The 14,124-nt window shown below is 38.2% G+C and overlaps 1 protein-coding gene across 1 annotated transcript in view; it reads right to left on the reverse strand.

Annotated features, from left to right (window-relative positions):
* Positions 1–14,124, reverse strand: part of SATB2 (SATB homeobox 2) — a 199,877-nt gene that overhangs the window by 98,739 nt on the left and 87,014 nt on the right. Inside the window, exon 6 of the mRNA XM_068968633.1 lies at positions 1,128–1,230. Coding sequence (XP_068824734.1) covers positions 1,128–1,230 — 103 coding nt within the window. The remainder of the gene's footprint in view (positions 1–1,127; positions 1,231–14,124) is intronic.

The following is a 14,124-nucleotide window of genomic DNA, read 5'->3' on the forward strand; positions in this document are numbered from 1 at the left end:
GCAAACAGAAGACAAAGATCCGAATACAAATTCTCCTGACTACAGAGTCCCTTTGCTTTTACCACTATTTTAGAATTGTCTCCAAATAAACACAACATCAAAACTCCACTTCTGATCAAAGATTTCCTGATACCACATATTCCTTTCAGTTTGTTAACTGGTACTTAAACTATAAGTGCTAATTTAACCTAGAATGACTGCTTTTAAATTACATTAATAAATTAATGAAAATGATTTATTGAGTTTTTAAAATAGACATGCCTGTCTAAAACATACCACTTCAAAATATTTTTAAAGATTTCAGCCTTCACATGCATCTCTTGTGAAAACTATAAACTTCATACATTATGCTAAGAATTTAGTTTTAATGCCATCTTAGTTTTAAAGGAGCCAATTTGGATCTCTTAATGAAAATATTAAGAGAACCCTTTCTTGTACCCCAATGCTCACAGCAGCACTATTTACAACAGCCAAGACAAGGAAGCAACCTAAGTGTCCATCAATGAATGAACAGATAAAGATATGATATTTACATACAACAGAATATTATTACTCAGTCACAAAAAAAGAATGAAATATTGCCATTTGCAGCAACATGGATGGACCTATAGATCACCATACTGAGTGAAGTCAGACAGAGAAAAACAAATATTATATGATATCATTTATTTTTTGTTGAATCTAAAAAAATAATAATAATACAAATGAACTTATTTACAAAACAGAAAAGACTCATAGACTTAGAAAATAAACTTGTGGTTGGCAAAGGGGGAAGGGGAGATAAATTAGGAGCATGGAATTAACAGACAGACACTACTATATATAAAATAAATAACAAGGATTTACTGTATAGTCCAGGGAACTATATTCAATATCTTTTTTCTAATAACCTAAAATGGAAAAGAATCTGGAAAAAAATGAAACTGAATCACTTTGCTGTATACCTGAAACTAACACAATATTGTAAATCAACTATATTTCAATTGTAAAAAACCCTACCTTTAGAAAAAAAATTATATAAATTTTTTATTAAAAAGTTATATCTAAATCAGCAGAAATTCCCAAGAGTCAACAATTCCTTGACCTAAAAACCTGAAAATCAGCTTCAAAAATATAAGCCAATTTACCTTTAATCTTCTTGTACTTTTTATACCATCTCCCAAACTCCTGGCACTTGGTTGCTGACACGTTGGCATAATATGTGCTATTTACAATGGATGAAATCATACTCTGCAAAGGAAAAAAAAAGTTATTTTTGATATGAGTATTCCTTTTTAGGGACAAGAAAGGGGACATTATAGTCTATACCAATCTCCTCTGTCTTTTAAGTTTGAAGAAGTCATTCTCCTACAAACTAAACTATTAAACACAATTACCAAAATTTACCAGCCCTTTAACCTGCAGATGACAGTGCTTTCTCCAAAAAAACAACAGGGGACAATGTCAAAAAGAGGGGACAGGACATGTAGATTGACTGCAAAGGCAAAGAACAGTTGTGATTTAGGAACCCCAGCAAAAGGTGAGATCAGATGCTCCTGCATCTGTAAGCCAAATAATGCCTTTCAAATATTTCTGTTCAGCTTCCAACTGCAACAAGCTTACACAGCCAAGAATCTGAGAACATCCGTGCTACACACTGCAGAACAACATTTAGGGAAATAAGTTAAATTAATATAATTTATAGAAACGTGTGATTAGCACTTGTGTGAAAATTCACCAAATGAAAAAATTAACAGTGCTATTTTAGAGCAGGGGAAACTAAACATAACACTTGTACTGTGTTTCAACCAAAAATGCATCAAAATTTCTGAGTGCTAAAGTACCTGATTCCTTCTTACTCTTCATACTCCTTTCTCTCCTCAGCTCAATGCCTTAGCTGATTTGTTTGAAATTGCAGTTAAAAGGAAAGGGAAGGGGAACATAACCTGACTCACCCCTGAAAAATTAAAAATTACAACTGCATGTGTGTGCTCAGTCGCAAAGCTGTGTCTGACTTTTTGTGACCCCATGGACTGTAGCCTACCAGCCTCCTCTCTCCATGGGATTTCCCAGGCAAGAATACTGGAGTGGGTTGCCATTTCCTTCTCTAGGGAATCTTCCTGACCCAGGGATCAAACCCATGTCTCCTGCAATGGCAGGATGCTTCTTTACCACTGAGCCGCCAGGTAAGCCCTATAACTGCACACCTTGAATTAAATTCCATACAGATACGTTTTCAGTCAATATGGCATGCTTGGACCAACATTCGTGGCAGATGTTCATTTATACCTGAACAACTGTGATAGTATATGTATATGTTTTGCACACAGGTTTTATTTCTGCAAATTCTGTTGAAAAGCAAATGGACATAAACAAGTCAGGAAATCCAAATGACCTATGTAAGGCTTTATATCCTGCCTTGAAATCTCATCTTTCTTACAAAAGGTTTCCCCAGATATGAAGCAGTTGAAGGAAATCTTAGAACTTTTAATGGCATTTTGACAAAGTAGTCAAGATAAAAAGGATAACAATAAATCAAGGCATTGGCAACTTATCTACCAGAAAGTTCAAACACCAGTAGACAGTCCTGCATAGACTCCCATATAAGACAGTTTCCTCTCTGAGCTCACAGGCTCCCTCTTTTTTAATCACTACACAGTACTGATGAGGGGAGTGGGGATTCCTAATTCAATTTACAGAAATCTCTTTGGTTCTTTCTATACAGCAGATGGCTGTCCTGCCTGCAGTTGCTGATTTCTAAATGACAATTCTGTTCTCTATCGGGAGATAGTAAAGAGAACTCTCTTAATCTGAGGCTCTGAACACAGCCCGGGAAGCACAAAGAGCTAGTAACACCTGAGTGTATCACAGAACTTCCGAGCCTTGCATGCTACTTTAGAGGACCAACGGAACCCTAATCTTCCTGAGGCAGGGTTTTACTTTGTGTCTTATTAACAAGGAGTATAGAAGTCTCTTGGCTAGCTGGGCTAGTTCCTTCCCTCTCTGGGCTGAGCTTTCCTCTCTGTCCCAGTCTATGAGACCCTGGAGGACAGTGACTATGTCTCTTTTTTCTTCTCCCTTGTGCCTAACACAGCTCTGATGTGGGATATCTGAGGCACCAAAATGTAACAGATGAAAAGGGACAAAGATGAAACTTTAAAATGCCAAACTGAAATGTCATAATAATGAAAAATTTAACATGAAAGCAGTCTAATAACAGATGCACCAGCCACTCTAGTGTATGTGAATAATTACAGATGTACTTGTCATCTTTCTTTGTTGGTTGTTATGAATCTTACCCTCTGGAAAGGCATAAGATATATAGCTATGGCAGTAGTCAGAGCTAAACCTTCCATTGCAAAGTGTCCCAGAAAGCTGATTAAAAAGGAAAGTGTTTTAAGTCCTGCCTGGAGCTTCCCCTCAACTCTCCCTGGCCCATAACACCAGGAAACAAACCCATATCACTCTGGCCCCAAATAATCCACATTTTTCCCACTTCGTGGCCTCCATACTTTGTTGTTATTTCAGATGCATCTTCATTAACACTCTTGTCTTAGTGGCTTGTGTCAATCTATTTGGCTGAGAGGAGATAACCCACGTCCAAAGTCAGGAGCAGCAGCTGTGCTTTGTTGGAGCAGTCATGAAGAGATACCCCATGTCCAAGCTAAGAGAAAGGCCATTAAGAAAGTAGGCACTCAAGAGAGGGCATCAAAGGGCAGACAGACTGAAACCACAATCACAGAAAACTAGTCAATCTGATCACATAAACCAAGCCTTGTCTAACTCAATGAAACTAAGGCATGCCATCTACGGCCACCCAAGACAGATGGGTCAAGGTGGAGAGTTCTGACAAAATGTGGTCCACTGGAAAAGGGAACGGCAAAACCACTTCAATATTTTTGCCTTGAGAACCCCACGAACAGTATGAAAAGGTAAAAGATAGGACACTGAAAGATGAACTCCCCAGGTCAGTTAGGTGCCCAATATGCTACTAGAGATCAGTGGAGAAATAACTCCAGAAAGAATGAAGGCATGGAGCCAAAGCAAAAACAACACCCAGTTGTGGATGTGACTGGTGATAGAAGCAAGGTCCGATGCTGTAAGAGCAATATTGCATAGGAACCTGGAATGTCAGGTCCGTGAATCAAGGCAAATTGGAAGTGGTCAAACAAGAGATGGCAAGAATGAACATCGACATTTAAGGAATCAGTGAACTAAAATGGACTGGAATGGGTGAATTTAACTCAGATAACCATTATTTCTACTACTGTAGGCAGGAATCCCTTAGAAGAAATGGAGTAGCCATCATGGTCAACAAAAGAGTCCAAAATGCAGTACTTGGATGCAATCTCAAAAACGACAGAATGATCTCTGTTTGTTTCCAGGCAAACCATTCAATATCATAGTAATCCAAGCCTATGCCCCAACCACTAACACTGAAGAAGCTGAAGCTGAATGGTTCTATGAAGACCTACAAGACCTTTTAGAACTAACACCCCCAAAAGATGTCCTTTTCATTATAGGGGACTGGAATGCAAAAGTAGGAAGTCAAGAAACACCTGGAATAACAGGCAAATTTGGTCTTGGAGTACAGAATGAAGCAGGGCAAAGGCTAATAGAATTTTGCCAAGAGAACGCACTGGTCATAGCAAACATCCTCTTCCAACAACACAAGAGAAGACTCTACAGGTGGACATCACCAGATGGACAACATAGAAATCAGATTGATCATATTCTTTGCAGACAAAAATGGAGAAGCTCTACACAGTCAGCAAAAACAAGACCAGGAGCTGACTCTATCATAAACTCCTTATTGCCAAATTCAGACTTAAATTGAAGAAAGTGGGGAAAACCACTAGACCATTCAAGCATGACCTAAATCAAATCCCTTATGATTATACAGTGAAAGTGAGAAATAGATTTAAGGGACTAGATCTGATATGGATGGGGTTTTTGACATTGTACAGGAGACAGGGAGTAGACCATCCCCTAGAAAAAGAAATGCAAAAAAGCACAATGGCTAGCTGAGGAGGCCTTACAAATAGCTGTGAAAAGAAGAGAAGGGAAAAGCAAAGGAGAAAAGGAAAGATATAAGCATCTGAATGCACAGTTCCAAAGAATAGCAAGAAGAGATAAGAAAGCCTTCTTCAATGATCAATGCAAAGAGATAGAGGAAAAGAACAGAATGGGAAAGACTAGAGATCTCTTCAAGAAAATGAGAGATACCAAGGGAATATTTCATGCAAAGATGGACTCGATAAAGGACAGAAATGGTATAGACCTAACAGAAGCAGAAGATATTAAGAAGAGGTGGCAAGAATACACAGAAGAACTGTACAAGAAATATCTTCATGACCCAGATAAACACAATGGTGTGATCACTCACCTAGAGCCAAACATCCTGGAATGTGAAGTCAAGTGGGCCTTAGAAAGCATCACTATGAACAAAGCTAGTGGAGGTGATGGCATTCCAGTTGAGCTGTTTCAAATCCTAAAAGATGATGCTGTGAAAGTGCTGCACTCAATATGCCAGCACATTTGAAAAACTCAGCAGTGTCCATGGGACTGGAAAAGGTCAGTTTTCATTCCAATCCCAAAGAAAGGCAATGCCAAAGAATGCTCAAACTACTGCACAATTGCACTCATATCACACACTAGTAAAATAATGCTCAAAATTCTCCAAGCCAGGCTTCAGCAATACGTGAACCATGAACTTCCAGATGTTCAAGCTGGTTTTAGAAAAGGCAGAGGAACCAGAGATCAAATTGCCAACATCCACTGGAACATCGAAAAAGCAAGAGTTCCAGAAAAACATCTATTTCTGCTTTATTGACTAAACCAAAGCCTTTGACTATGTGGATCACAATAAACTGTGGAAAATTCTGAAAGACACAGGAATACCAGACCACATGACCTGCCTCTTGAGAAACCTGTATGCAGGTCAGGAAGGAACAGTTAGAACTGGACATGGAACGACAGACTGGTTCCAAATAGGAAAAGGAGTACGTCAAAACTCTATATTGTCACCCTGCTTATTTAACTTCTATGCAGAGTACATCATGAGAAACGCTGGGCTGGATGAAGCACAAGCTGGAATCAAGATTTCCAGGAGAAATATAAATAACCTCAGATATGCAGATGACACTACCCTTATGGCAGAAAGTGAATAACTAAAGAGCCTCTTGATGAAAGTGAAAGAGGAGAGTGAAAAAGTTGGCTTAAAGTTCAACATTCAGAAAACTAAGATCTTGGCATCTGGTCCCATCACTTCATGGCAAATAGATAGGGAAACAGTGGAAGCAATGTCTGACTTTATTTTGGGGGCTCCAAAATCACTGCAGATGGTGACTGCAGTCATGAAATTAATAGACACTTACTCCTTGGAAGGAAAGTTATGACCCACCTAGATAGCATATTCAAAAGCAGAGACATTACTTTGCCAACAAAGGTCCATCTAGTCAAGACTATGGTTTTTCCAGTGGTCATGTATGGATGTGAGCTGGACTATAAGGAAAGCTGAGCACTGAAGAATTGATGCTTTTCAGCTGTGGTGTTGGAGAAGACTCTTGAGAATCCCTTGGACTGCAAGGAGATCCGACCCGTCTATCCTAAAGGAGATCAGTCCTGAGTGTTCACTGGAAGGACTGATGTTGAAGATGAAACTCCAATACTTTGGCCACCTGATGTGAAGAACTGACTAACTGGAAAAGACTTTGATGCTGAGAAAGACTGAAGGTAGGAGACTGAAGGTAGAAAGACTGAAGGGACAACAGAGGATGAGATGGTTGGATGGCATCACTGACTCAATGGACATGAGTTTGGGTGAACTTCGGGAGTTGGTGATGGACAGGAAGGCCTGGTGTGCTGCAGTCCATGGGGTCACAAAGAGTTGGACACAACTAAGCAACTGAACTGAACTGATGTCACAAGAAAATGAATATCAGGGCTTTTATTGCCTTCATCAAAGATGGTCTTATACTAGGGTTGGGCTCACACTCATTTAAAAAGCAGGAGTCGGCAAATGTGGTATATAACACAGTGGAATACTACTTCGTCATAACAAAGCATTAAATCCTCTCATTGACAAAAATGTGAATGGACCTTGCAGGTATTATGTTAAGTGGAATAAATAAGAGAAACACAAATGCTGTATAATTTCACTCATATGGAATCTAAAAATTAAAACAAACTCAGAGATACAGATATCAGATTAGTGGTTACCAGAGTTGCAGGGTGAGTGAAACTGGTGAAGGAGCTCAACTGTATGGTAACGGATGGTAATGAGACCTGTGGCAGTGATCACTGTGTAGAGTACACAGATGTCAAATAGTAAATTCTACACATCTGCAACATATACTAAAATAATAATAAAAATTAAAAGATAATAGGAAAAAAAAAAAAAGGAGTTGGCTACCCTGAGATTCAGTCAGGCTTGTTCTCTTCCATGTACCATTTTGAGTTTCCAGCTCTACAAACCACAGAACAAAAAATAGGTTTATGCTAGGAACTGAGTAAAGGAACTGGGTAGTAAATAAAAACAATTTCCTATATAATGAGAAACTTTAGTCACCAGAAAAGTCTCTTCAAATTGGTGGCACCTTTTATTCATATTAATTCTGTGCAGTTCTTTACATTTAGTTGACACTTAAAGTAGCTCTACTGATACAAATCTTTATAATTCAACCCGAGAAAGCTTTAAAAATAGAAGAGGTATTTCTTGGGAATATTGTAGGTGAAAGATCATGTTATGTCTTATTAGTCCAGTTTCTTATAATCATTCTATAACCCTAAATTAGACTGCTATATTCTCATTGCCTTTGTCTGAATCACTAAACCTCACTGGAATACTCTAGATGCATACTACAAGGTGATCTTAATGTTTACTGGTGTCAATTTATATTTAAAACATCAAAACAATTTATTATAAACAAAATTGAAAGGGGATAACGTAGAACAAGCACATGATGACTTTTACTTTACAAGGAAGAGTGTTCTCCAGCAGCCCTGGGGCACAAAGAATTTTTATTTACCACATTTCATCATACAGTCATGCCCCGGTATCCATGGGTTCTGCATCCAGGCATCCATACTATAGATTGAAAATATTGGGAAAAAAATTCCAGAATGTTCCAAAAAGCAAAACTTGAATTTTCTGTGCATACTGCAGCACACGCAGTGTGCAACTATGAACACAGCATTTAATCTAGAGATGACTTAAAGTATATAGAAGCATGTGCGCTGGGTATATGCAAATACTACATTATTTTATACATGTTATTTAAAGAGCTGAGAACCTGGCTATCTGCAAGGGGGTCCTAGGATACCAAGGGCTGACACTACTTTAATATCACTGAAATTGAGATGCATCTTACAATCAACAGCATCTTGGACCTGATGAGATACAGTTGCTGCAAAATGGGATGAGTAATGATTAAAATCTCTCCCACCTACCACCCTGCCAGAAAACATCTAATTTCCATTCACTGCTTTTAAAAATATGTATATAATTTTGTAGTCTACATTGCTCTTTTATGTTTTCCAATCATTTGAGAGCAACCATACAATTGGACTTTTAGAATACCCACATTTCTTTTGACAAATGAACAAGATCTAAGTCTACTTTTTCAATCCAGAATACAACCAACTTCTGAGTATTTATGTTAACATAAAGTGATACTGATATGAATAACCCAAAGATATGTGTGCTGCTATTTTTAACACAAACTATGGGACTATGTTTTATTAAATATTAATATTTATATTATAATTAAATAGAGGGCTTTCCTAGTAACTCAGTTGGTAAAGAAAACTGCCTGCAGTGCAGGAGACTACCTGCAATTCATGAGACTCAGGCTCAGTCCCTGGGTTGGGAACATTTCCTGACAAAAGAAACAGCAACCCACTCCAGTATTCTTGCTTGGGAAATCCCATAGACAGAGAAGCATGGTAGATTACAGTCCATGGTGTCGCATAGAGCAGAATGTGACTTAGCAACTAAAATCAAAATATAATTAAATATATGTAAATAGGATATAATTAAATAGACTAATATTAAATGTCCTGGAGAAGGAAATGGCAACACATTCCAGTATTCTTGCCTGGAGAATCCCATGGACAGAGGAGTCTGGGGGGCTACAGTCCATGCGGTCACAAAGAGTCAGACACGACTGAGCGATTTCACTCACTCACTCAATATTAAATGACTAATAATAAACTGACTTTGCATTTAATAAACATGCTTCACTTTGCATAGTGGGGGATTGTGAGAAAGAAAGGAGGAAGACTTGTGTGATGGGCAACTGAGGCAACCGCCTCAGATACTTACTCACAACCATAAACAACATATAGACAGTGATTGTAGACAAAGCTATTTACGAAAAATATTATGCACTGAAATAAATAGGAAGGTTTAACACATCTTCCTAACTACAGAAAAATTTTTGAAAGTTGTAGGCTTCTTTGTAACCAATCGTGAAATTTTAAATATAAAGAACATAGATGAGGGATTAAAATCCCTTATGTGCAACCACTCTGACACTTCTGCCACTTATATTTGGAAGTCGTTTTTTAATAAAATAAGAGAACTCAAAATATACCAGAATTACTTACTGCAAAGTTTACTAACTAATTTGAAATTGCTCTAAGACAACTGCAAGAGAACATTATGGTATTATTATTAATGCTTATTATAGCTAAGTAGAAATTATACAACTAAGAAAAACAAATTTTCTTTTAGCTTCCTGAGACAAATTTAAACTCACTTGTTTGTTTTTGACTATCCCAGAAAAGAGATGTCACCTATCATTTTAAGTATGGTTCCATTTTTCAGACTAAAGACTCAGAAACTCAGAATAAAGAAGCAGCTTGTTCAAAGTCAAATAGCAGCAGGGAACAGCACAAAGAGACACTACCACTAGGCCACACTATTTCTTGGGAAATCTTCACCACCATCTCCATCAGTGAACACAAGCCCAAAGTGGATACTGCAACCAATTCTTTAGACAAAGCAAGAAACAAGGCGACAAAAATGAAACAAAAAGTTTCAGGCCTTTATATGAGCTAACTAAGGAATTAAGAATCAGAGGAAGTTAAAGGACCTAAAGGTAATTTAAAACTTAATAGGAAAAGCAAAACAGCAAACACAGGTTAAGATGATTTGTACATATACTGGGAAAGACAGAGATCTGAGCATTGCCTTTTCCTCCTTCCCAAAAAGGAAAGATAAAATAATTGGGTATTTTTCACCACTTTCTCTTTGGCTTAGTGAGATTAGTTTGAACAGCAACGTTATACTAAGAGTAGCTAAGCTGCAGATATATAATACACTTATTGTTAAAAAGAACATTTTAAAACCAAAGTGAATGGTTACATGTTCCACTGGTGAGAACGCATGCCACGTCAGAGCAAGAAGTAGAGGGGAAGCTGGCATCTCAGGGCCATCCTTTCTACCTTAGCATAGAGGAAAGAGCACGATGCAGGCAATGAATGGCATATGCATTCTTTGCTTGTTTTTAGCCTTGTCATTATGTTTTGTGATATGCTAAATAACTATTAAACATGAGATCATAATAATACTTCAACTAAGGATATGAAGTGAAACAGTCACTCAGTCATGTCCAACTTTTTGCGATCTGATGGACTATAGCCCACCAGGCTCCTCTGTCCATGGGGTTCTCCAGGCAAGAATGCTAGAATGGGTTGCCATTCGCTTCTCCAGGGGATCTTTCTGACCATGGGATTGAACCCAGGTCTCCTGTACTGCAGGTAGATTCTTTACTGTCTGAGCCACGAGGAAGGTACAGTATAGGGAAAAAATGACTTGGAGGAATTACTTTATCATGAAAAATTAATGTTATTTGTCAGCCTTCTAAAAGCTTCCCTGGTGGCTCAGACGGTAAAGCATCTGTCTGCCTGTGAGGCGGGAGACCCAGATTCGATCCCTGGGTAGGGAAGATCTCTTGGAGAAGGAAATGGCAAACCACTCCAATTCTCTTGCCTGGAAAACTCTATGGACGGAGGAGCCTAGAAGGCTGTACAGTCCATAGGGTTGCAAAGGGTCGGACACGACTGAGCTACTTCACTTTCACTTTTGTCAGCCTTCTAACATCCTTTTCCATCACCATTTCTGAGTTGTACTATCAGAATGGAAACTTCCTGCCATTCTAGTTGATAGAAATACTTCCTCTGGGCTGTGGAGTCTGACCTGAGTCAATTCAAGAACTCCTCACCTAGAAGACTATGGAAGGGCTTGCTTGTCTGACAAGGGCACCCTCATCTGTGAGAATGAAATATGGATACTAGCCTCTGAAGCTGGAAGGATTCAGAGAGGAAGATCTGTGCAGAAGGCCTAACACACAGGATATGGAGCCAGTGAATGTCAGCTTTCTTCCCTCCATGCAGTCATTTCTCAGACATCATCCCAGTCACCCGCTGGGAATTACTCTGAAGTTGTCATTTGTGCGTCCCCATCAACAAGATTCATGAGGTTGCACATGAACTAATACAACTTTGCATGATAATAACTGAAAGGGACAGTCAACACCTGGTTAACGCAGGACATGCATGAATTTAAGATTAAATGAAACGGACAGTTAAGACAATACCAATCCAGGCATTTGATCAGTCACTAGTCTATAGATGAGGGCATGATCAATCTGCTATTTTCTATTGACCCATTTGGCTATTTGATTTCATTGTCTGATTATTTTGCCATATTGCAATTTAGGTTGGTCCTTTAATGACCCCTCAAATGGGCAAGACTTGCTTAAAATGACACAAATCATTATCCTACAATCTATGTCTCTAAAAGACTACATAAACACCACCATAATACTATAACATTTTCACAGTTTAGTAACTTCTACCAGTCATCTTGTTCCTCAAATATTTGGCAATAAAACCTCAAAAAGGGACATGGGACAGAGCTGCTTTAAAAATATATCTATATGCTAAGTTAAACAAGCCAAGACAAAAGGACAAATATTCTATGATTCTACTTTTATGAGACATCTAGAATAAGTAAATTCATAGGGACAGAAAATAGAACAGAGGTAACCAGGGGCTATTGGAAGAGAGAAGAATAGGCAATTATTGCTTAATATTTATAGAACTTTCATCTGGAGTGATAAAAAGTTTGGAAAATAGATGGGGGTGGGGGGTTATGACTGTACGACCTGTAAATGTAGTCAATGATACTAGATTATAAAATTATAAATTTAAAAATTGTTAAAATGATAAACTTCATGTTATACATTTTTTACCACATACACGAAAAAAGTTTTAAGCATGTGTAGTGTTGCAGAGATGTTAGGAAGGGAGGAGGGGGCATTTGCAAACTGTCCTTCCATTTGATCATCTTAATAACCTATGAGATAGTTAAGGTGGGTACTGTTTAAAACCCTAAGGATCTGGGGTTTTGTCTTTTAACTTTTCCTTGAGTGAAAAATTAGTAAGCCACAGAAAGACATGTTCATAATGTTTTCAAATTGGAATAGTTAGAGACCATTTAATAAGGAAGACCTAGGCCTAAGGTACAGTAAATTAGGATGCTTGGGACAGACAATGGGGCTGATGGAAGAGGCTGGAAGTGGTGACTCAGGAGGACATCAGAGGAAAAGGAAGAAGCTGTCAGCACTTAAACATATTTTGAAAGGTGAAATCAAAAATAAATACACAGACACACAAACATAACCTATACTTTCTAAGCATCTGGCCAGACAGAGAACAAACAGCTAAATCACGACTTCCCTGTCTTTAAATATATGTGCCTCAGCCTGCAATTGTTGCCCTTTTATGGACTTTTCCACTCTTTCCTTCTGCCCTCAAGCCTGCTCTTTTGAAATGTAGACCACTGGGATATTCAAGAAAACATATACTAGCCACTGAATTATTCTTTTATGCAACTGCCAAACTTAAGTGAGGAAATACCTAAAATGGATTGACGTGGGGGTAATAAGGGAGAATTATTTCAAAACCAGTCTTTTACTCATGAACTGAGAATATTTTAAATAGCCCAATAATCTACCGTTCTCCTGTGAAGTACTATTGGATGCTCCACTCTCTTCTTCCTAGGCTGAAAGTTTCATTTCTTTCATCGTCACCACTAGACCCCCAATCCTTTGTAAAGTACCTGAGTCAACTGGGACTCCATTCAAGCTGGTAAAATACATTTTTAAATTACTGTTTCACCTTCTATAAACAAAAATTCATTCTTTTTAACACTACACAGGTTGAATAAAAATATATTCACCTATTCTATGGTAACCACCAAAAATATAAGTGAACTTATCTCCACACTGAAATTCAATCCAGCTATGCAATTTAAGTGAATAATCCGGAATGTTTCAGAGTAACAGCCATAGGATTAATGTAGACACGTATACTATGTGCCCTTGCTGGCTGAGAAGGACTACTCCAGTGATGTTTTCCAAAATCACACAACATACCAGAAGCCTAAATCAAATATCCCCCATATCTAAGCAATAGAAAAGAGCCTCCGTTTGATTGAAAATGTTCTGGGGGCATCAACCACCGAAGTACTATATTCATTGTTTCCAAATATTTTAGAGCTGCCAAAAACACTGTAAAAATAATAAAACTTTATATTTTATAAAACTTTTTAAAACATTTTAATTACTAAATTAATTAAACACCTTAGAGCAGTGGCTCTCAACCAAGAATCATTTTCCTCCCTTCAAAGGACATTTGGCAATGTCGAGACATTTTGGCTGGCACCGAGTTGGGTGGGGAATGCTACTGGCATCTAGTAGGTAGAGGTCAAGGATGCTTCTAAACATCCTATAATACACCGGATCACAGGTCATTCCCCAACCACAAAGAATATCCAACCCAAAAGCTTAGTTGGGCCAAAGTTTAAAACTCATGCATTACAGTAACAACTACATTCAAGATACTCTTTGTGCTGAATGCTGAGAACTCTGAGATAAAAGATAAGAGATGGCTTCTGCTATTGTGAGGCAGTCCATTAAGTGATGAGAACTGGCAGATAACATTGACAGCAGGTTGTGATAAGTGCTCTGACAGGGGTGTGTCCAAAAGGTTACTAAAAGCAGAAGCAACTACTTTAATCAGAAGGTCAGGGTTCTTCACCAGAAGTGACTTCCCAGCTGATATTTGAAGGATTTC

Source organism: Capricornis sumatraensis, chromosome 3 (assembly GCF_032405125.1).
Source record: "Capricornis sumatraensis isolate serow.1 chromosome 3, serow.2, whole genome shotgun sequence".
In the NCBI taxonomy this organism is placed as follows: Eukaryota; Metazoa; Chordata; class Mammalia; order Artiodactyla; family Bovidae; genus Capricornis; species Capricornis sumatraensis.